Source organism: Urocampus carinirostris, chromosome 2 (genome assembly GCF_059441175.1).
Source record: "Urocampus carinirostris isolate Australia breed hairy pipefish chromosome 2, RoL_Ucar_1.0, whole genome shotgun sequence".
NCBI classification, from domain to species: domain Eukaryota; kingdom Metazoa; phylum Chordata; class Actinopteri; order Syngnathiformes; family Syngnathidae; genus Urocampus; species Urocampus carinirostris.
Genome location: NC_142350.1, coordinates 66,294,043 through 66,318,128, shown reverse-complemented (window position 1 = coordinate 66,318,128; position 24,086 = coordinate 66,294,043). Strand labels below are relative to the sequence as shown.

Sequence of the window (24,086 nt, the reverse complement as noted above, 5' to 3'; positions counted from 1 at the left end):
CATGCAGAAGTTTGCTGTCGACATTGCTATCGTGGGAGGTATCAGAAGTGGGCAGGAGGAGGAGTACAGGAAATGGATTCAGGACTTTGTCCAATGGAGTGACGCTAACCACCTGCACCTGAACACCACCAAGACAAGGGAGATGAAGACCATGGAGCGGTTGCTGCTACACCACCTGAGGCCACAGGAGGATGCTATAGTCTACATGCTACACTGATCCCTCTCTCACCTGGACAGGGGCAGGAGTGCTGTGAGGATGACTTCTCCAGTGCCTTCAACACCATATAGCCTATGCTACTTAGTGGTAAACCGACAGAGATGGGAGTAAGCTCACACCTTGTAGAATGGATTACGGACTACCTGACAGGCAGACCCCAGTGTGTGAAACAGGGGGGCTGTACATCGGACACTGTGGTCAGAAGCACGGGAGCGCCGCAGGAGACCGTGCTCTCTCCGGTCCTGTTCACCTTGTATACGTCGGACTTTCAGTAAAACTCTGAGTCCTGTCCAGAAGTTTGCTGATTGTACTGCTATCATGGGATGTATCAGAAGTGGGCAGGAGGAGGAGTACAAGAAATGGATCCAGGACATTGTCCAATGGAGCGACACTAAACACCTGCACCTGAACACCACCTAGACTAGGGAGATGGTGGTGGACTTCAGGAGCACTAGACCTCACCCGGACCTGTAACGATCAAAGAGGATATGTAGAGTTTGTCCAGGCCTACAAATACCTGGGTGTGCAGCTGGACGATAAACTGGACTGCCAACACAGAAGCTCTGTGCAAGAAAGGACAATGCCGACTGTTCTTCCTCAGAAGGCTGGCGTCCTTCAACATCCGCAAAAAGCTCCTACAAATGTTCTGTTGTGGCAAACGCCCTCTTCTATGCGGCAGCGTGTTGGGGAGGCAACACCAAGAAGAAGGATGCCTCTCGTTTTAATAAACTGGTGAGGAAAGCGAGCTCTGTTGTGGGCACAGAGCTGGACAGCCTGACAACAGTAGCTGAGAGACGGGCACTGGAAAAGCTGCGGTCAATCTTGGACAATTCATCACATCACTCCACAGCATCATCTCCAAACAGAAGAGCAGCTTCAGCGACAGACTGCTGTCACAGTCTTGTTCCACGGACAGACTGAGGAGATCATTTCTCCCTCATGCCATGAGGCTCTTTAACTCCACCCGGGGGAGTAAAAGCCCACGTTAAACCCCACCCCCCACATTTGCATATTACCCTATTTTTATTACAGTGTGTATTTTCCGGAGAACTATTTAAATATTCTATAGAAAAACGTTATATTGGGTATTTTTGTATTCTGTATCTTTATTTTATTATTTTATTTTTCAACACAAGGATCCATCCATCTATCTAGACATCTGTCTATCCATCTATCTAGACATCTATCTAGACATCTATCTATCTATCTATCTATCTATCTATCTATCTAGACATCTATCTATCTATCTAGACATAGATCTATCTAACTAGACATCTATCTATCTATCTATCTAGACGTCTATCTATCTATCTATCTATCTAGACATCTAGATATCTATCTATCTATCCAGACATCTAGATATCTATCTATCTATCTAGACATCTAGATATATATCTATCTAGACATCTAGATATCTATCTATCTATCTATCTATCTATCTATCTATCTATCTATCTAGACATCTAGACATATATCTATCTATCTATCTAGACATCTAGATATCTATCTATCTATCTAGACATCTAGATATCTATCTATCTATCTAGACATCTAGATATCTATCTATCTATCTAGGCATCTAGATATCTATCTATCTAGACATCTAGACATCTAGATATCTATCTATCTATCTATCTATCTATCTATCTATCTAGACATCTAGATATCTATGCATCTGTATATCTAGACATCTAGATATCTATCTATCCGTCTATCTAGACATCTATCTATCTGTCTATCTAGACATCTAGATATCTATCTATCTATCTGGACATCTAGATATCTATCTATCTAGCCATCTAGATATCTATCTATCTAGACATATATCTATCTATCTAGACATCTATCTATCTGTCTATCTATCGACTTTCTGGACTGGTTTGCAGGCTGGGGGCGTCGTTGATGTCATGCACTTTCCGGACATTTTCAACATCTTACCTAATGTTTACTATTATGTGTACAGTAATGCTAATTGTAATTCACCCTGGTCAATCCTGGAAGGGGGATTACCACATGTGAGGTCCTTTCTCAAGGTTTCTCTTTTCTCCTCACACTGAGGTTTTTGAGTTTTTCCTTGCCCGCATGCTGGTTTAAGATCAGGTCATTGTGTAATTTTGTAACTGTAATCCTGTGCAGTCCTTTGAGACATTTTTGTGATTAAGGGCTATATAAATAAATTTGACTTGACTTGATCTAGACATCTAGATATCTATGCATCTGTATATCTAGACATCTAGATATCTATCTATCCGTCTATCTAGACATCTATCTATCTGTCTATCTAGACATCTAGATATCTATCTATCTATCTAGACATCTAGATATCTATCTATCTATCTAGACCACTAGATATATATCTATCTAGACATCTAGACATCTAGATATCTATCTATCTATCTATCTATCTATCTATCTAGACATCTAGACATATATCTATCTATCTATCTAGACATCTAGATATCTATCTATCTATCTAGGCATCTATCTATCTATCTATCTATCTATCTATCTATCTAGACATCTAGATATCTATCTATCTAGACATCTAGATATATATATATCTAGACATCTAGACATCTAGATATCTATCTATCTATCTATCTATCTATCTATCTATCTTTCTATCTATCTATCTATCTATCTAGACATCTAGATATCTGTGCATCTGTATATCTAGACATCTAGATATCTATCTATCCGTCTATCTAGACATCTATCTATCTGTCTATCTAGACATCTAGATATCTATCTATCTATCTAGACATCTAGATATCTATCTATCTATCTAGACATCTAGATATCTATCTATCTATCTAGACATCTAGATATCTATCTATCTAGACATCTAGACATCTAGATATATATCTATCTATCTAACTATCTATCTATCTAGACATCTAGACATATATCTATCTATCTATCTAGACCTCTAGATATCTATCGATCTATCTAGGCATCTAGATATCTATCTATCTATCTAGACATCTAGATATATATCTATCTAGACATCTAGACATCTAGATATCTATCTATCTAGACATCTAGATATCTATCTATCTATTTATCTAGACATCTAGATATCTATCTATCTATCTATCTAGACATCTAGATATCTATCTATCTATCTATCTAGACATCTAGACATCTATCTCTATCTATTTATGTAGATATCTATCTCTATCTATCTATATCTATCTATCTAGACATCTGTCTAGCTATCTAGACATCTATCTAGACATCTATCCATCTATCTAGACACACATCTATCTAGACACACATCTATCTAGACATCTATCTCTATCCATCTATATCTATCTAGACATCTATCTCTATCTATCTATCTATTTTCGAGGTTGTGAAACAGAAGAATGAGTGAAGCGAAACAATGTTTCAAAGCGATACAGAGGTTGACTTTCGTTCCGTCCCATTAAATGGGGAGTAAAACTACTACGTTACTTTCTCCAAATGTCTCTACCGTTGATGTGGCGTTGCTCCTCAGGGGTCATGATGGACATGAGGTGTCCTCCAATCAACCGGCAGTGTTGTTCCGCTCCCTCCCAGCTCTGCCGTGAGCTCACGTGACGGTAACAGAAGCTTTGGAACTTCTCCCACCCAGCCTCACACACTTCCATATCTGCAAGGGAAAAGGGCAGTAGAACGTGGTCTTCGGATTTGGGTGTGGCGGTCCTTTCCTACCTGACTGGCAGAAGGCGCCACCGTACCCTGGCAAGCAGAGGCACTTGGGCGTGTCGCCGTCGTGGCACGTGCCGCCATTCAGACACGGGCTTTCTCCACATAGTTCTGCAGAGGAAAGTTCAGCCATGGCTGTGGGTTCTTTCCTGGCCAGAGTCTGGTCGCCTGAGGTCTTGGTGGTTTGGTGTTCAAGGTGGCACCCGGAACACTTTTGAACTGAGGCTATGTCAGTGCTGGTCTCCACTAGCCCTCCTTTTGGGTTGGTCCTGGTGGTTCCACTCTTTGCATAAGGAGATCTAGTGCTGGACCACATGCGGAATCTAGTAGTCGTCTCAGATGGAGGAGATGTTCTGGAATCAGTGTCGTGGTCCGGGTTTGACGCAACTTCAGATTTTACTTCTAGACTTTCTCCCGACTGGTGTCTAGATACTTTGGAAGATGTTTCAGTTGTAGCCTTGTCTCCATCTTCATATGGCACTGTGGTGGCTACTTCTTCCTGGCGTCTCATACTGTCTGATATGAAAGCAAACATCTCGAGTAGGGAACTAAATGCCATCCCGGCAGAAGAAGTCCAAGAAGAAGGGGTACTCTCTGAAATGAATTCTGTGGTTTTGTGGACCTCCAGGGTCTGGGTCTCGGGTGTCACTGAGGTCATGGACGCCACAGACAGTTCCTCACCTATCAAGAAAACCGCATTTGTTTTTTGTCTTGCAGTGTGAGTCTACCAACTAGAGCAGTGGTCCTAAAGTGAGGAGAGCAATGGTTCTAAAGTCGGGGTAAGGCAATTTCTTAAGGAACATTTTGTGCATATTTTAAAATCTATATATTTGAGAATTTTGGAGAGGACGTCGTTGGGCGTTGCCACAAAATATTGTTGTGGAAAAGAGACGTGCTGACATCAGACTTTCGGGAAAGTCTTGGCAGACGAATTAGTACAAACAATCCTCCTTAAGGGAAGCCTTTCTGGGAAAATTGAGGGAAAAACCTATATTTCTCCAACAATATACGCAGAGAAGGAGATATGGCAAAAAGGGAACGCTCTTTATTGCATAACGCGGTTCACCTTTCACAGTCTCACCACTTCATTTTCATCATGTGTTGTGTTCTGCCTTGTGATTGGCTAAACAGTAAAAACAATTGTGTTTACAGGTACAGTATATAGTACTTTTATTTGTGAAACAAATATAAATAGTAATCCTGGTTAAAAGGGTTTGTTCTTTGGTTTTAATGTATATAAAAGTACTGTAGACTCCGGTGATTCAATATTATTCTACTCTAGGAGGGGATCACAATGTGAAATTGCCGTGAGGCGGCAAAATGAGAAACCTGTGGTAACTAGCTTTGAAACTTGGTACCCCAGGTAAAAACTTGTGTATACTAAATACTCCTTACATAATATGTAATATGTGTCTCTGATTTAATACGTTTTGAAATAAATACATGTAAAGGAAAATGAAATTGTGTGACATGGGTTGAGCTGGCACAGTGGGGATAGAGGGTGGATGCATAGGCAGTGAATACAGCAGATTAAAAATTAAGATAATTATAAAACTTCCACAGTATTGTTTTTAATGATAGTCCTGATCGCCGATAAGGTTATGGCCATGCAACTCGGCGAGGGTAGTTTATTGTGTGCCTTCTTTGAATTTCGCATATAATGGCTATCTTCGTTTCCATGGTTATCATGATTTTGCCCACCAGTTAAGGCGTGTAAAACTCATTTTAACTCGGGGGCCACACAATAGAACTAACATTCTGTCGAGGCCGGACTTGTAGATTAAAGAGAAACAAAAAGAGGGATAAAAAAATAAGAGAAAGACGGAGGGAAAAGGAAAAAAGAAGAAATAAAGGGAGAGAGGGAGAGAGCGTGAGAAACAAAAGAGATAAAAAGAGAAGTCGTGAGAGAGGGGGAAAGAAAGGGAGAGAAAGAAAGAAATCCAAAGAGAAATAGAAGGATGGAAGGAGAGAAAAGAGAAAAGAAAGCGCATAGGGTAGGAAGAGAGAAAGAGAAAAGAAAAAAAGGAAGTTAGAGCTAAAGAAGTTAAAAAGACACAGAGAGGGAAAGAAACAAAAAGAGGGATAAAAAAAATAATAGAAAGAGGGAGGAAAAAGGAAAAAAAAGAAAAAAAGGGAGAGAGGGAGAGAGCGTGAGAAACAAAAGAAATAAAAAGAGAAGTCGTGAGAGAGGGGGAAAGAAAGGGAGAGGAAGAAAAAATCCAAAGAGAAATAGAAAGACAGAAGGAGAGAAAAGAGAAAAGAAAGCGCATAGGGTAGGAAAAGAGAAAGGGAAAAAGAGAGAAAAGGAAAAAAGGAAGTTAGAGCAAAAGAAGTTAAAAAGACACCGAGAGAGAAAGAGACAAAGGGCAACAAAGGAAGAGAAAAAGAGAGGCATAGAGAGTGAAAACAACAGAGACAGAGTGGTAGAAAAGGGGTGGAAAAGAAAGAGAGAGAGAGAGAGAGAGAGAGAGAGAGAGAGAGAGAGAGAGAGAGAGAGAGAGAGAGAGAGAGAGAGAGAGAGAGAGAGAGAGAGAGAGAGAGAGAGAGAAAAAGAGACTGAGAGAGAGAGAGAGAAATACAAGTACAGTGTCTTTGTTCGAGGAACCTGGCTTTGGCAACATCCAGTTGACATATTTCAACCTGCAGCTTGTTTTTCTCTTGCGCTTCTCTGAGTGTTGTCTCGCGGGCCGGATTCAATCCCTTAGCAGGGCCTGATCTGGCCCGCGGGCCGCCTGTTTGACACCTGTGAGTTAAGCCTTGGCACCCATTGTAAATGAATACGGTACAAAAACATACAGTATTGTATCGTCGATTCGGAAAGCACACGGGATTCTGAACTTAATGAAGAACGAAAAAGGCATAGTGGGAGGTAATTCAGTCATTTCATATATGGTACAGTAATTAACAGGTTTTAGGGATGGGGCATTACATGCAACACAGGTGAAGCAGTTCAAATGACTTACTTGCATGGAAAGGTTGCTTTGAGGAGGTTTCAGTGGTACCTGAAACCGTTGTTAGGATCTTCTCACCAGAACCTTGATGGTCTTCCATTGTGTTGTTAGTGAATGACACAACGGAGGCTGGTTCTTCAGTGTGAGATAACATCAAATCCACATTTCTGGTCCTAGCACCAGAGACGGAATTGTTCTGATGTTCTTCTGAGATGCTGGTGACGCCCTCTGGTCTAACTGTTGTCTTTGTGTTGGAGATATCAATGCTCGCAGGAGTTGCTGATGGACTTTGAGACTCAGTGTGAGCATCTTGTGAGGACCAGAACTCGATGTTCTGTGGGTTTTTTGCCATGGTCTTAACATCCTGATTGGCACTGGTTGTTGTGGAAGAAATCCGACTGACGTGCTCTGGTTTGTGGGTGTGGGGAAATAGCTGAGATTGAAGAAGGTCACCTGAAGAACACACAAAACTTAAGAGTTATTACCTATCTAGAACGGACGTCGCCAATTTTTTTGAAGATGACAGCTACCGTAAATTCCGGATTATAAGCCGCTACTTTTTTCCCAAACTTCCAACCCTACGGCTTATTCAGTGATGCGGCCGATTTATGTCATTTTTCTAACGGCCGCCAGCGGCGCTCGAGTACAAAAGGTAAGATTTAGACCGGTGGAATATATGCGCAGAGGAAGACTGCAACTTCTTGGCTTGTGCATAAATTAAATTAGCGTAAACATACCCTCATCATGCAAAATGCAAAAAGAAAGGCACATGAAGACGATTTACCGTGATTTTTACAAGTACGGTATGTTTTTTTAACAGACCCGTTTACTGTGTTGCTAGCGTGTTGCTACCATTAACTGCCTTGTCACAGGCACCGTTTGGGATGAAAGTTATATTATTATTATTAAAGCTTTGATAACTCTCTCGGTGTACCGTCTTTCTTTGTAAATATGTCTAACCATGTATGATATGTATTTGCAACTGTATATTTTTGTAATGTATCTATTTGTATTTATTTGAGACACTTATTCTGATATGTTTTGCACGAGCGAATGAAAAAGGGGCGGAACAAACGCGGGGTGACGGGAAGTGGGGTAAAGGCGAGACCTGTTTGTGGACGCGGCGGACAATAGTGGATATATATTTTTCCCACCCTTACCTTTGGAAATATACACTTTTTTCCTTGGATTACTTTCAACGGGACCCGGACTCTGCAGGTCTGCATCAAACCTTAAGTACCAGTATCATTTTCCGTTCATTTTGCCGGCTGTGATTTTTAGACCGTGTACTTTAATGAAGGACATTTAGTATCAATCGCAGGACTTGAAGTCGGGTTTGGGTTAATTTTGTGTTTGTGTTATATTTTTGAATGTGGGTGCATGCGGCTTATATACAGGTGCGGCTTGTGTAAGTACAAAATCGGTTTTCCTCTTAAAATGTGGTGGGTGCGGCTTATAATCAGGTTGGCTCTATAGTCCGGAATTCACGGTACTTTTTTTTTAATGGGTTAGCCGCTAAAGTGGCCACTCTACTAGCTAGCTACTCTCATTTGGAGAAATTTGAGATACGAGCTGTCTTTGGAACATACAAGTTACAAAAATATCCAGATGCTACGTGCTTCCGCTAACATTAGCTAGTCCCGGTTAGCATGTGCGTCTCCCACCGTTCACACCTGATCCCGCGCTCTTGTGTTGTGTGTTTCTTTCTTTAATCATGCTCTTTCGTTCTCCATCACTCATCCACCACCACTTATACCAGGGGTGTCAAATTCATTTTAACTCGGGGGCCACACGATAGAACAAACATTCTCTCGGGGGCCGGACTAATAGATTGAGGAGAAAGAAATAATACAAAGAGAGGAAGAGAAAAAGAGAGAGGGTGGGGCAAAGAAAAAGAGAAAGGGAGAAAGAGAGAGTGAGAGAATGTGAGAAACAAAATAAATAAAAAGAGAAATAGTGAGAGAAACAAAGAAATCCAAAGAGAAATAGAAAAAGAGAAGGAGAGAAGGAGAGAAAAGTAAGGAGAGAAAGAGAGAAGGGGAGAAAGAGAGAAGAGGAAAGAGAGATAAAGAAAGAGAGAAAAGAGAAAGAAACGGAATAAAGGAAGAGAGAGCAAAGAACGTAAAAAGACATGGAAAGAAAGAGACAGAGGAAAAAAGAAAAAGAAAGAGACTGAGTGAAAGGGAGAGAGATAGAGAGTGAGAGAAAAAGGAAGAGAGAGAGAGAGAGAGAGAGAGAGAGAGAGAGAGAGAGAGAGAGAGAGAGAGAGAGAGAGAGAGAGAGAGAGAGAGAGAGAGAGAGAGAGAAATAAATCCAAGTACAGTGTCTTTGTTTGAGGCACCTGGCTTTGGCAACATCAAGTGGACATAATTCAACCTGCAACTTGTTTTTCTCTTGCGCTTCTCTGAGTGTTGTCTCAGACATGTATTTCAAGCTAGATCTGAGAACGAATTGATCTCGTATGTGGAGAAGGCCATTGTCACGGTTGCCGTGGCGCCCAATTGGCCCTGCCCGTGTGGCGCCAGCTGCGGCTTGTTGACAGATTGGCTTTCCGTCTATTTAAGCTCAGTGCTTCCTTTTGTCAGTCCTTCAACTAACCTCTGCCCCGCAAGATGTGGGTTTTGACTCGGTCCTGTTTCCCGTTGGTATTTCCTGTCCGGTAAGGTTCCCGTTTATTTTGTCCTGTTTAATATGGGTTTCCAGTTTCGTTCCCGACTATTTATCCTGTTTCATTTCGATACCCTGTTTTGATATCAATCCTGTCTGTCCCGTTGTTTAATATCGGTTTCCAGTTTCGTTCCCGTCTAGTTTGTCCTGTTTCATTTCGATACCCTGTTTTGATATCAATCCTGTCTGTCCCGTTGTTTAATATCGATTTCCAGTTTCGTTCCCGTCTAGGTTGTCCTGTTTATTTTCGATATCCAAAATCATTATCTATCCTGTCTGTCCCGTCCTGTCCAGTATCGACCCCATCTGTCCGATATCTGCTCGGGCAATTGGTATCGATCTCGTCGGCCTCTGGCTTCCGATCACTCCGTGCCAAACTGCTGTCTAACGTGCACGACGTAAAATAAAAGGCTTGTGTGAGAAACGTCACGCATTTGGGTCCTCATCCTGTTCCGGTTCTTGACAGCCCACTGTATTAGAAGATATTTCTATTTTGTTATCAATTTTAGTGGTGATCATGATTTCTCATGTCAGTTAGAAATCACATTTCCTAGGAAACCACAATGACCCGACACTTTTGAACTGTTTTCAGAACGGTCCACGAGCTACTTACAGTGGCTTGCGAAACTATTTGGCCCCCTTGAATTTTGTGACATTTTGCCGCATTTAGGACTTCAAACGTCAATATATAAAACTGTCGTTTCTTGTAAAGCATCAACAATAAGTGGAACACACTTGATTGGATATTTTAAACTTTTTTAACAAATAAAAAACAAAAAAGTGGGTGTGCAAAATGCTTCAGCCCCTTTACTTTCAGTGCAGCAAACAGATTCAATGTTGATCTAAATGACTCACTATGATAAATGGAATCCGACTGTGTGTAATCAAGTCGCTGTATAAATCCACCTGCACTGTGATCGTCTCAGAGGTCTGTTTAAAGCGCAGAGAGCATCATGAAAAACGAGGAACACACCAGGCACGTCCGAGATACTGTTGTGGAGAAGTTTAAAGCTGGATTTGGATACAAAAGATTTCCCTAGCTTTAAACATCCTACAAGCAATAATATTGAAACGAAAGGAGTATCAGACCACTGCAAATCGACCAAGAACTTTCAGCTCATACGAGGAGAAAACTGATCCAATAAAGTGTGTTCCCAATTATTGTTGATGCCCCACAAGAAATGACAGTTTTATATCTTGAAATCCGAAATGTGGCAAAATGTCACGAAGTTCAAGGGGGCCAAATACTTTCGCAAGGCACTGTAGGGTGTTCTTAGAGAGCTACCGGGTGCTCACGGAAACTACGTCTAAGAAAACATGGCAAGTTGATGGATTTTTTTCACACTTCTGAAGCAGTAGACATCATGGCGGGTATGAGGATCAGGGAAGTGCGTTTTGTCTCCAGGTGCCTCCTCACAGCGCCCCCCAGAGGTGGTCTTGGGGCGGCGCACACTGCCGTCCTTCAGCCACCCTGAGCCGCAGTGGTTCAATCCGTGGTTCTGGACTGCGTACAATTGAGCCAGCGTGGCAAGTTGGGCACCTTCACGCAGACAGTATGCTCCGGCCTCCTCCAGGGTGAAACCGTGAGGAGCCAAGCCGTGGAACACCTCACCTGGTAGAAATGTTTGTGGAAATGTTTATCAGGGGAATTTGCTTTTGGATGGAGAAGAATGAGGAGCAAATGATATAAAAAAACCTGCAATGTGGCCGATGTAGCAGAAGACATCAAACAGCTGCTCAGGGTCCATGGTTCCGAAAGTTCTCACTCCAGGAAGTCCTTCTGCGATGCCCAAACAGTCCTCTCTTGGCTTCTGGACAGCATATCTGACCAGATGATGGGATCAAAGAGGTTTCAAACCAAGGTTTGATTACTTTTATATCAAAAGGGTTGATTTACATCAAACTCGCGGCCTGTGAGCCAATTGCGGCCCACGGGGTGATAGTTTGAGGCCCCAGCCTCAATATAAAGTCTAAAGCACAGGCGTCAAACAGGCGGTCCGCGGGCCAGATCAGGCCCGCTGGGGGATTGAATCCGGCCCGCGAGACAACACTCAGAGAAGCACAAGAGAAAACCAGGCTGCAGGTTGAAATATGTCCACTTGATGTTGCCAAAGCTAGGTTCCTCGAACAAAGACACTGTACTTGTATTTATCTCTCTCTCTCTCTCTCTCTCTTTCTTTCTCTCTCTCTCTTCCACCCCTTTTCTCCCACTCTCTGTCTCTTTTCTCTTTTACTCTCTGTGTCTCTCTTATTCTCTTCCTTTGTTGCTCTTTGTTACTTTCTCTCTCTGTGTCTTTTTAACTTCTTTTGCTCTAACTTCCTTTTTTTCCTTTTGATGCTCTCTCTCTCTATCTCTCTCCCTCTTTTCCACCCCTTTTCTCCCACTCTGTCTCTTTCAGTCTCTGTGTCTCGATTTTTCTCTTCCTTTGTTACTCTTTGTCTCTTTCTCCTTCTGTGTCTTTTTAACTTCATTTGCTTTCACTTCCTTTTTTCTCTTTCTCTTTTCTTTCTCTCTTCCTGCGCTTCGCGCTTTCTTTTCTCTTTTCTCTCCTTCTGTCTTTTCTATTTCTCTTTGGATTTCTTTCTTCCTCTCCCTTTCTTTTCCCCCTCTCTCACGACTTTTTATCTTTTGTTTCTCACGCTCCCTCCCTCCCTCCCTTTTTTGTCCCACCCTCTCTCCTTTTCCCTCCCTCTTTCTCTTATTTCTTTCTCTCTCTTTTTCTTTCTCTTTAATCTACTAGTCTGGCCCCCGGCAGAATGTTTGTTCTATCGTGTGGCCCCCGAGGTAAAATGAGTTTGACACCCCTGGTCTAAAGAGACAATGTGTAAGTGCTTCCTGGCAGGAAAAATAGGATTCATTAAAAAAAACGAATACTGATTTGAAGAGTAAGCATAAATACATGAACCTTGAAATACATGTCCATGTTTTAAAATATTCCTAGGTACAGATGTGTCATGGTTGCCATGGTGCCCAATAGGCCCCGCCCGTGTGGCGCCAGTTGCAGCTTATTGACAATTGGCTCCCTGTCAGTATTTAAACTCCGTCCTGTCAGTCCCCTTTTGTCGGTCCGTCTGCGAATCTCCGTTTTTACACGGCAAGCCCGTGTCTTTGCTCCTGTTTGTCTCCCGCTACGATCTGTTTGATTTCGACTACGCCTGCTCTCCCGTCCCGACCTACAACCAGTTTTGATCCCGACCATGTCTGCTCTCCCGTCCCGACCTACGACCCGTTTTGATCCCGACCACGTCTGCTCTCCCGTCCCGGCTTACGACCCGTTTCTGACCCCGACCACGTTTTTGCCCTCCTGTCCCGGCTATCGACCTGTATTTCTGTCCCTGACACCGCCATCGCCCACTACGGAAGATCCACTTCGGATCTTTGCCGCACACGCACTAACCACTGCGCCGCCGAACTGCCACAAATGACCATCCATATCTTACATCATTATTGCTTTTGTCATAAAATGATTTGAGAATAGATTTTTCAGATATTGATTTAAAAACTAAGAGTGGCATAAAATGATTTTACATAGTTTTGGAGACTTTTACATATTTCCTATGGCTTCATATTGTCACGGTTGCCATGGCGCCCAATTGGCCCTGCCTCTGTGGCGCCAGCTGCGGCTCGTTGACAAATTGGCTTCCCTTCTATTTAAACTCAGTGCTCTCACTCTTCCTTTGTCAGTCCGTCAACGAACCTCTGCACTCCGCAAGACGTAGGTTTTGACTCGGTCCTGTTTCCTGTTGGTATTTCCTGTCTGGTATTGTTCCTGTTTATTTTGTCCCGTTTGATATCGGTTTCCAGTTTCGTTCCCGTCTAGTTTGTCCTGTTTAATTTCGAAATCCAGTTTTGATATCAATCCTGTCTGTCCCGTCCTGTCCGGTATCGACCCCATCTGTCCGATATCTGCTCGTGCATTTGGTATCGATCTTTGGCTTCCTGTCGTTCCACGCCAGACCGCTGCCTTACGTCTTCCACCCAGCGATCGTTTGGATTAACGTGCATGACTGTCCAATTTCCCGAAAATAAAAGCTTGTGTGAGAAACGTCACGCATTTGGGTTCTCCTCCTCTTCGGGTTTTGACACATATTTCAAATTCAAATAGTTTATCCACATTTCAATTGATTTCAGATTGCTTTTATATTGATTTTAGCCAATGTTTCAACTGAATAACTAGCTAGCTTCACATTGTTTTTATCATCAAATTAGTTGAAAATATATTTTGGGGAATAAAATGTGATTAAAAAACTGAATTTAAAAAAACCTGTTTTTTTTTACACTTTTCGTATGGTTCTACATTAATTTAACATTTGTTTTAGTTTATTTTCAATTTAGCTTCACACGATTTCAGAATTATTCAGAAATCATTTAATTTATTCCTTGTATCAAAAAATTCCGATTGCTTTTACACTGAAGGATCTAAGTAGTTTCAATTTTTCACTATAACTGTCACGGTTGCAGTGGCGCCCAATTGGCCCCGCCCGTGTGGCACCAGCTGCGGCTCGTTGACGGATTGGCTTTCCGTCTATTTAAGCTCAGTGCTCTCACTCTTCCTTGGTCAGTCCGTCAAGGAACCTCTGCCCAACAAGACATGGGTTCTGACTCGGTCCTGTTTCCTGTTGGTATTTCCTGTCTGGTATTGTTCCCGTTTATTTTATCCTGTTAAATATCAGTTTCCAGTTTCGTTCCCGTCTATTTGTGTCCTGTTTATTATTCTCTCCTGTTTTCGTTCCTGTCGAGTGTGTCCTGTTTAATTTTCTATATCCTGTTTCAATATTGTTCATTGACAGATTGGCTTTCCATCTTTTTAAGCTCACAGCTCTCATTTTTCCTTTGTCAGTCCGTCAACAAACCTCTGCCCCGCAAGACGTGGGTTTTGACTCAGTCTTGTTGGTATTTCCTGTCCGGTATTGTTCCCGTTTATTTTGTCCTGTTAAATATCGGTTTCCTGTTTTGTTACCGTCTATTTGTGTTCTGTTTATTATTCTCTCCAGTTTTCGTTCCCGTCAAGTTTGTCCTGTTTAATTTTCTATATCCTGTTTCAATATTGTTCATTGACAGATTGGCTTTCCATCTTTTTAAGCTCACAGCTCTCATTTTTCCTTTGTCAGTCCGTCAACGAACCTCTGCCCCGCAAGACGTGGGTTTTGACTCAGTCTTGTTGGTATTTCCTGTCCGGTATTGTTCCCGTTTATTTTGTCCTGTTAAATATCGGTTTCCTGTTTCGTTACCGTCTATTTGTGTTCTGTTTATTATTCTCCCCAGTTTTTGTTCCTGTCTAGTTTGTCCTGTTTATTTGGATATCCTGTTTCAATGTCAATCCTGTCTGTCCCGTCCAGTCCGGTATCGACCCCATCTGTCCGATATCTTCTCGGGCAATTGGTATCGATCTCGTCGGTCTCTGGCTTCCTGTCTTTCCACACCAGACCGCTGCCTTGCGTGTATGACTGCCCATTTCCCGTCAAATAAAAGCTTGTGTGAGAAACGTCACGCTTTTAGGTCCTGACAATAACCTGTTTTTTCAAATTGGTTTAAGTGATTCAAAAACTGTTTTAAAAGCGCTATAGAATATAATTGCAATTTCTATTTGCATTCCATCGAGCAGCAAAAAACATTTTGCATTACAACTGGCAGATATCCATTTTCACAGTCTTATGCGCTTGTTTAGGTGATGATGGTCCTGGGGAAGAAACTGTCCCTAAACCTGGTAGTCCGAGTCGAGGTATTTTTAGGTGGTTTTGTCCGATTCTTACCGAACTGAACGGTCCGAGAGCCAGCCTGCACGGCAGTGCTCGTAGCCACTATGGTAAGCCGCCGTTAGCTGCTCCGGCGTGGCCATTTGGGCCCCGATTTCCGCACAAGCCTGTTGGGCCCGCTCGAAGGTGAAGGCGTAGGCGCTTTTCATCGGGTCCCCGAGATGGAACACCAAACCTGATGGATCCGAAGAAACATCATTTTGACACAATGAAAAGAAGTCTGTCAAGAAAGACTGATGAGACAAAGATGAATTGATTTGGGTCAGATGGTGTGAAGCATGTGATGCACAAACATGTTTGTGTCAAGCATGGTGTTGGGAATGTCATGGTTTGGGGCTTCATGAGTGCAACTGGAATTTGGGAGTTGCACTTTTCGTTTGGGAGTTGTAAGATTTCGTTTTCCGAGATCGGCGTGCAGACGAAAACTTGAACCGCGAGACCAAAACAACAATGGCGGATCTGCCTCACGAAAAGTTTGGAGTGCAGTAAATCTTTGTTAAAAAAAAGTAATCGGGTAATAATGACAATTTTGTGGCAAAAAGATTGCGTCCCGGGGACGCACGTTGATTTGAGACTATGCGTCCCCAGCAAAAAGGATGCATCTAGGACGCAGGGACGCGGGCAAACCAGAACACTGAGCAATATCACTGGCCAAAAGTGCATAATAGTTAAATTAACAAACTGGCATCTTGTGCAATCTTCCTTGCAGATGTCTCTCATCTCATCTCATTAGCAGCACCACTTATCCTCAGTAGGGTCGCGGGGGTGCTGGAGCCCATCCCAGCAATCATCGAGCAGTGGGCAGGGGACACCCTGAACCGGTTGCCAGCCAATCGCAGGGCATACAGGGACAGACAACTCGCTCGCTCATTCACACCTAGGGACAATGTGGACCGGCCAATCTACCTGAAATGCATGTCTTTGGAATGTGGGAGGAAACCGGAGTGCCCGGAGGAAACCCACGCAAGCACGGGGAGAACATACAAACTCCGCACAGGAAGTCTGGAGCTGGATTTGAACCCACACAGGAGGTTTCCAGAACTGTGCCGCACACGCGCTAACCACTGCGCCATCGTGCTGCCCTCCTTGCAGATGTCCAATATCAAAAACAGGAACAAACCTACCAGTACGTGGGGACAATTCTAGCTAGTAGTCTACCTCGGACTTCAACCTGGGTGACGTCCTGGCCGTGATCCTGTCCTTGCTGCACGTGGCACCGATACCGGCCGGCATCGCCGTCCCTCAGCCTCTCCAGTCGGAGCGTCAGATCGGCGGGCGAGACGGCGTAACGTGGCAGGTAGGCCCGGCCCCGGTAGGCGCTGTTCACCTGCACGACGTCACCGCGGGTTACCAGAATTTCGGTTTCTTCTTTATCTGGGCCGGCCAGGCTCCACCTGACGCGCGGCAGAGACAGGACGGCGTGCCGGCCCTTGGTGGTCGGTGTCGGCGGCGGACGGGTTAGGGACACGAGACACGGGATTATGAGGGATGCGCCCAGTTCACCCGTCGTGTTCGGGCCCGACGTGATGGTCACGTGAAGCAGGTTTGCATCATCTGCAAAGAAAATATGTGAGTTTTTGATGGTGTGTATTTGTGACACACTTCATTACAAGGACTCTCAAAGGGCTGCACAGATCACAGATTATTGCAAACTACAGACTATAATGAAGGATTTTATACATTTGACTATAAAGGATTTTATACATTTGACTATTTCGAGAAATTCTTGCTTCGCTGTTCGGTCAAAAAATCGGAGTTCGAACGCCGGTAATGCGTGAGTGCCTACGCTAGAGTGCCATGCTGAGCGGCGTACGGGTGTTTTAGCCCCTAATTATGCCTCCGAAGAAAGTCAGTGCAAGCAGCAAAGTTGCTACAGGTGAAAAAAGAAAAGTAGTGCGTACAACTATTGCATTTAAGAAAGAAATAACAGCAAAATATGAAGGAGCGCCTTCTGCTGACCACCACAAAGGTAAGAAATCCTATTCATTACGATAACGCAAACGTACGATTAGCCTGGGTTAGATTTAAGTTTACGTTAAACATTCAGGGTGTTGGAACGGAGCCCAACATTGAGGGTGTTGGAACGGAGCCCCCTTTCCAATAAAGCGCTAGCCACTTGTGGTGCTAAATGACTTGTAAACGACCTGATTTTTTTATTGTTACACGTTTATGCGTCATCAGTTCTGAGGTCGTCGGAACCTCCTGCGTGGGTTCATCTTTCGTACAGAAGATTACGATAACGCGAACGTACGATTAGCCTGGGTTAGCTTTAGTTTACGTTAAACATTCAAGGTAAACATTCAGGGTGTTGGAATGGATTAAAACGATTTACATTATTTTTAATGGGAAAAATGATTTCGGTGATCGAACAAATCGGTTTTCGAACAGGGTTCTGGAACGGATTATGGTCGAGAACTGAGGTTCCACTGTACAGGATTTTATACGATTGACTATAAAGGATTTCATACATTTGACTATAAAGGCGGCAGCACTGCGGCGCAGTGGTTAGCGCGTGTGCGGCACAGTTCTGAGGTCGTCGGAACCTCCTGCGTGGGTTCAAATCCAGCTACCGGCCTTCCTGTGCGGAGTTTGTATGTTCTCCCCGTGCTTGTGTGGGTTTCCTCCGGGCACTTCGGTTTCCTCCCACATTCTAAAGACATGCATTTCAGGTGAATTGGCCGGTCCAAATTGTCCCTAGGTGTGACTGAGCGAGTGAGTTGTCTGTCCCCGTGTGCCCTGTGATTGGCTGGCAACCAGTTCAGGGTGTCCCCTGCCCACTGCCAGATGATTGCTGGGATGGGCTCCAGCACCCCCGCGACCCTACTGAGGATAAGCGGTGCAGATAATGGATAATGGATGCAATTGGTAAATTGACTATATTATAAAGCGCATTAACCAGTCACTGAGTAACTCCAAAGTGCTTTACGATGTACTTCACACAATGCCCATTCACACACCGATAGCGGAGTCATGCAGAGCCCCTACTTGCTGATTGAGGACCTTATGTGTTCAGAGTCTTCCCCAAGGACATTTTGACATTTAACTTGGAGGAACCGGGAATCGAACCTGCGACCACTTTGATCCCACGACAACCGCTCTACCGTCTCCTATTATTCCTATCCTGGCCACTAAGTAATTGCACCCTGGTCATCCTGGAAGGGAGATTACCACTTGTGAGGCCCCTTCTCAAGGTTTCTTTTTTTCCTCATGCTGACGTTTTGAGTTTTCCCTTGCTCGCATGTCGGTTAGAGATCAGGGGACGGTGTCATTGTAACCTGTGCAGTCCTTTGAGACATTTTTGGTTTAAGCACTATCCAAATCAATAGGATTAGACTCAATTGAGATTCATGCATGACATTTTTATTTATATTGTTAATTCATCAACATTGTGCATCGTGTCAATGATGAGGAACACTACTTAAAAAGGAGAAATAATCTTTTACTTTGGATTCCTCAAACGACGTCATCCTACCTGGACGATGCTGGTCTGCAGACGTGAATGGAAGAACAAGTAGAAAGCTGGCCGCCAACATGGAAGTGAGACACACCTGTCTGTCAACACAATAACAACATTAGAGCGGCGCTGCCACGAGCGGCTGCCTTTTCCAGCAGCTGCCCTATTGTTTTATTGTCTGCTCCTATCTTCGGTGTTTTTTCTTCCCGTTTTGATAACTACACTATGGATTACTTCTATCCCATGGACATGGGTGTTAGCGCACAAAAATGCATTTATTCAAGGAATCAACTCCTTGCCCTGAAGAATTCTCCTGCCGGCATGATGAAGGGGCCTATCGTGGGAGAAGAGCCGGAGCTAGCGAAGCGGCTAGCGGCGTTATAAGTCTTCGGTACCATCCGTACTCATGGTAAATGCGAACTCACTACCAAATAAGACCAACGAGTGCGGGTGGAAAACATCGAAGCGCACAGGGAGCGCAGTTGCTGTGTTTTGCGGAAACGTGGCTCACGTTTAGCATTCCGGACGCTAACGTGTAGCCACCCGGAGCTACCCGGAGCAATCCGGCTTCAACGCCGCTATATAGAGACAAGAAAGCCGGGGGGAATCGGAGAGGAGGCGGACTTGCTAACACGAGGTGGGGTATCCCTGGATTTTCACAAAGAAAAGATTTCCATCTGCCGCAGGGATGTCGAACTTTTGGACTAGCGTGACGTCATCCACTCCGCTACAAGCACCCCTAGGGCATCATGTTAATCTGTTAATAAACAACGGGGTAGAATCTATCTATCTATCTATCTATTAGCATACGGCAGTGTCTGAAACTCATGAGAAAAAGTTAGCGGACACCGGGGCAGACAACTCTGAAAAGTTGCCTGTCCAGCCATAAAGTTGCCTGGCCCATTTTTCACAATTTGAAACACAATAAGACGACAAATCGCAAGAAAAAACGTTGTTGCAAAGTATTAAGGATTGATAATCACAATATATAACAGAACAACACTTTTAATTTAAGTTTATTATAATTCTACTTATAACATTCATTGCATGTATATGACATCGCTGTTTTCCATCTGCCATCAGTATGTACCTGTATTGACTCATCTTCATTCGTGCAATATTTGCGTTGCATCGTCTGCTACAAGCCACGTGAACTCCTCTTTCCACGATGCTTTTAATGTACGTTTACGTTTTGTAGCGTCATACATTTTGTTAGCTTCTTTTGAATCTTTTTCTGGGGCTGAGGTTTTTGTTTGATTTCTAACCACTTCTCCATTTTTCTTGTGTTCTCTGTGCAACTACTTTGGGAAATGATATGCAAATGCATGACCTTATAAGGCTCGGGAAAGTCCGGAAGCACGAAGTTATTCGATGCAGGCTTCTGATTGGCTGCTGAGTATGCAAATTGCCAAACGAACCGAGTTTCCAAAATTTCCATTTTCTTTTCTTGGAAAAGTCGTCGGCCATCCGTTTTGTAAGTTGTACGCCCGACTTAAAAGATGCTGCGGTACCTTGATTTTATGAAATTCTGACATGAAAAGGCGATAAACCATACAGACCTACAAACGCCAACCGACTTTTCGGAAAAATGGCGCGGCAGCGTCGGGAGTGTGTGCTGTGAATTCTAATGGTCCGTAAAAGTTCTCAGGAAGAACGAACCGAAGAGTTGACTCGACCGAAGGGCTGACAAAACTTTTACTGAGCTTTTGTTCTTTTAACTCTCGACTTGTCACAGAAAACTTACCGTCAAAGAAGTCTTTCCCAGAAGTACCGACCCCCTCCCCTTTACAGACCCTCCCTGCAGTTTGTTCTCTTGGACTGAAAGAAACTCAACTGCTTCTTTGTGCTTTTGTGCAGAGAAACACATTCATTAGTTGTTGTTTTTTACTCTTACCACTGGTACTAGAATCCTATTTTCAGTGTCATAATATATACTGTATTTATATGTATCTGGTACATAGTTTTTTCAAATTGATTCATATAATCCACTCTTCATAATTTTAATGTGTCTAAATGTAAAAATTCAGTTCTTGGGGAACACAAATAGAACTGAAAAGGTGAACTGACATCAATTTCTTATATACAATACAATACAATACATATCCCTCACTGTAACACGGTTGACATTGCACGGTCTCGCTTCTTTCTAGATTTTTATCATAGATAGCTAGATGTCTAGATAGATGACTAGGTAGATGTCTAGATAGATAGATGTCTAGATGTCTAAATAGATGTCTAGATAGATGTCTAGATAGATGTCTAGATAGATGTCTAGATAGATAGATGTCTAGATAGATGTCTAGATAGATGTCTAGATAGATAGATAGATAGATAGATAGATAGATAGATAGATAGATAGATAGATAGATAGATAGATAGATAGATAGATAGATAGATAGATAGATAGATAGATAGATAGATAGATAGATAGATAGATAGATAGATAGATAGATAGATAGATAGATAGATAGATAGATAGATAGATAGATGTCTAGATAGATAGATATATGTCTAGATAGATAGATGTCTAGATAGATGTCTAGATAGATGTCTAGATAGATGTCTAGATAGATGTCTAGATAGATGTCTAGATAGATAGATAGATAGATAGATAGATAGATAGATAGATAGATAGATAGATAGATAGATAGATAGATAGATAGATAGATAGATAGATAGATAGATAGATAGATAGATAGATAGATAGATAGATAGATAGATAGATAGATAGATGTCTAGATAGATAGATGTCTAGATAGATAGATGTCTAGATAGATAGATAGATAGATAGCACTTACTTACCAACTTATGTACCAACATACTTGCGTACATATTTACTTACGTCCTCACAGACGTACCTACTTACTTACATGCATACTTAACCTACATACGTACATACGTACTTACTTAGGTACCTACTTACTTACATACCTATGTACATACGTATGTACCTACTTAAATTGAACTTACTTACATACGTACTCATTTACTTACTTACGTACGTTCTTACCTAGTTGTGAACTTACTTACTTATTTACCTACATACTTACGTACTTATGTATCTACTTATTTACATACCTACTTACAAACGTACTTATGTACGTGCCTACATACTGTACATACCTACGTACTCACTCACTCACGTACGTACCTACCCACTTACTTACCTACTTATGTACCAACATACTTGTGTGGGTTCTACTTATGTACGTACTTGCGTAGTTGTGAACTTACTCATTTACCTACATACTTACGTACTTATGTATCTACTTATTTACATACCTACTTAAGAACTTACTTATGTACGTACCTACGTACTGTATGTACCTACATACTCACTCACTTACGTACCTACCCACTTACTTACCTACTTATGTACGGAATTACTTGTGTGCGTTCTTACGTACTCACTTAGATACCTACTTACTTACGTACCTATGTACATACGTACTTACTTGCATATGTACTTACTTACATATGTACTTACTTAGATACGTACATACGTACTTACTTACGTACCGACTTACTTATGTACCTATGTACGTACGGACTTACTTACATATCTACTTACTTACATATGTACTTACATACTTACGTACATACGTACTTACTTACGTACCTACTTATTTACGTACCTATGTACGTTCATACTTACTTACATATGTACTGACTTATGTACGTACTTACGTACTTGTGAACTTACTTACTTAATTACCTACATACTTCCGTACTTATCTATCGACTTACTTACATACAGTACCTACTTACGAACTTACTTATACACGTGCCTACTTACGAACTTACTTACATACCTACTTACGAACTTACTTGAGTACGTACCTACGTATGTACTCACTCAATCATTGACTTATGTACGTACTTACATATTTATGAACTTACTTAGTTACTTAGATACCTACTTACTTACATACGTATTTACTTACGTACCTACTTACTTACGTACCTATGTACATACGTACTTACTTGCATATGTACTTGCTTAGATACGTACTTACTTATGTACTTACTTACGTACTTGTGAACTTACTTAATTACGTACATACTTCCGTACTTATCTATCGACTTACTTGCATACAGTACCTACTTACGAACTTACTTATGTACGGATCTACTTACGAACTTTTACATACCTACTTATGAACTTACTTAAGTACGTACCTACGTATATACTCACTCAATCATTGACTTATGTACGTACTTACATATTTATGAACTTACTTAGTTACTACGTTACCTACTTACTTGCATACTTATGTATCTACTTATCTAAATATGAACCTACTTACCAATGTACGTACCTTCGTACGCATCTACGTACGTACTTACTCGCTCACTTGCTTATTCGCTTACTTACTTACTTATATATTTGGGTCAATCTTTACACAATACCTTGTATATATTTAGTGTACTTATTTATGCTAAAATTATTTTGTATTTTATTTATCTCTTTTAAGTATCTTATTACGCGTTTATCCTGGAGTGCCACGTCTAATTTAGTTGTAAATAAGGATCACTGTGTTGTAAGACAATTGTAATACTAATTCTAAAAAGTTTTTTCTTTAATTTCAACGTACTACGCTGTATTTTCTTGCATAATATTTGTTGACAAATAAAGGTTACTGCTTCATGGATTTCATGTATCATGGGATTCCTGTCTTCTCTTTTGGGAGTTAAATCACTAAAATAATTCAGCACATCCAGACCACCGGGTGGCAGTAGTATAGTTATCAAATACCGTAAATTCCGGACTATAAGCCACTACTTTTTTCCCTAACTTTCAACCCTGCGGCTTGTTCAGTGATGCGGCCAATTTATGTAATTTTTCTAGCGTCCGCTAGCGGCGCTCGAGTGTTGCTACCATTAACTGCCCTGTCAAAGCTATATTATTAATATTAAAGCTTTGAAAACTCTCTCGGTGTACCATCTTTCTTTGTAAATATGAGTAACCCATGTATAATATGTATTTGCAACTGTATATTTTTGTAATGTCTTTATTTGTATTTATTTTAGACACTTATTCTGATATGTTTTGCACGGGTGAACGAAAAATGAGGGGCGGAACAAACGCGGGGTGCCGAGTTTAAGTGGGGACCGCTAAAGGTGAGGGACAGACAAGGAAAGAAGAGGGGGTAAAAAGTTGGTTAAAGACAAAGAAGTTGCGTGAGTAAATGTGTTCATCTGATATATTTTTCCCACCCTTACCTTCGGAAATATACACTTTTTTCCTTGGATTACTTTCAACGGGACCCGGACTCTGCAGGTCTGCATCAAACCTTAAGTACCGGTATCATTTTCCGTTCATTTTGCCGGCTGTGATTTTTGGACCGTG

At 42.1% G+C, this 24,086-nt stretch overlaps 1 protein-coding gene across 1 annotated transcript in view; it reads right to left on the bottom strand.

Annotated features, from left to right (window-relative positions):
* Window positions 1-24,086, bottom strand: part of bcan (brevican) — a 40,437-nt gene that overhangs the window by 10,559 nt on the left and 5,792 nt on the right. Inside the window, exons 2-9 of the mRNA XM_088327557.1 lie at window positions 18,755-18,834; window positions 16,441-16,836; window positions 15,280-15,457; window positions 11,222-11,349; window positions 10,871-11,137; window positions 6,871-7,311; window positions 3,914-4,588; window positions 3,693-3,851 (exon numbers count right to left, since the gene is read on the bottom strand). Coding sequence (XP_088183683.1) covers window positions 3,693-3,851; window positions 3,914-4,588; window positions 6,871-7,311; window positions 10,871-11,137; window positions 11,222-11,349; window positions 15,280-15,457; window positions 16,441-16,836; window positions 18,755-18,834 — 2,324 coding nt within the window. The remainder of the gene's footprint in view (window positions 1-3,692; window positions 3,852-3,913; window positions 4,589-6,870; window positions 7,312-10,870; window positions 11,138-11,221; window positions 11,350-15,279; window positions 15,458-16,440; window positions 16,837-18,754; window positions 18,835-24,086) is intronic.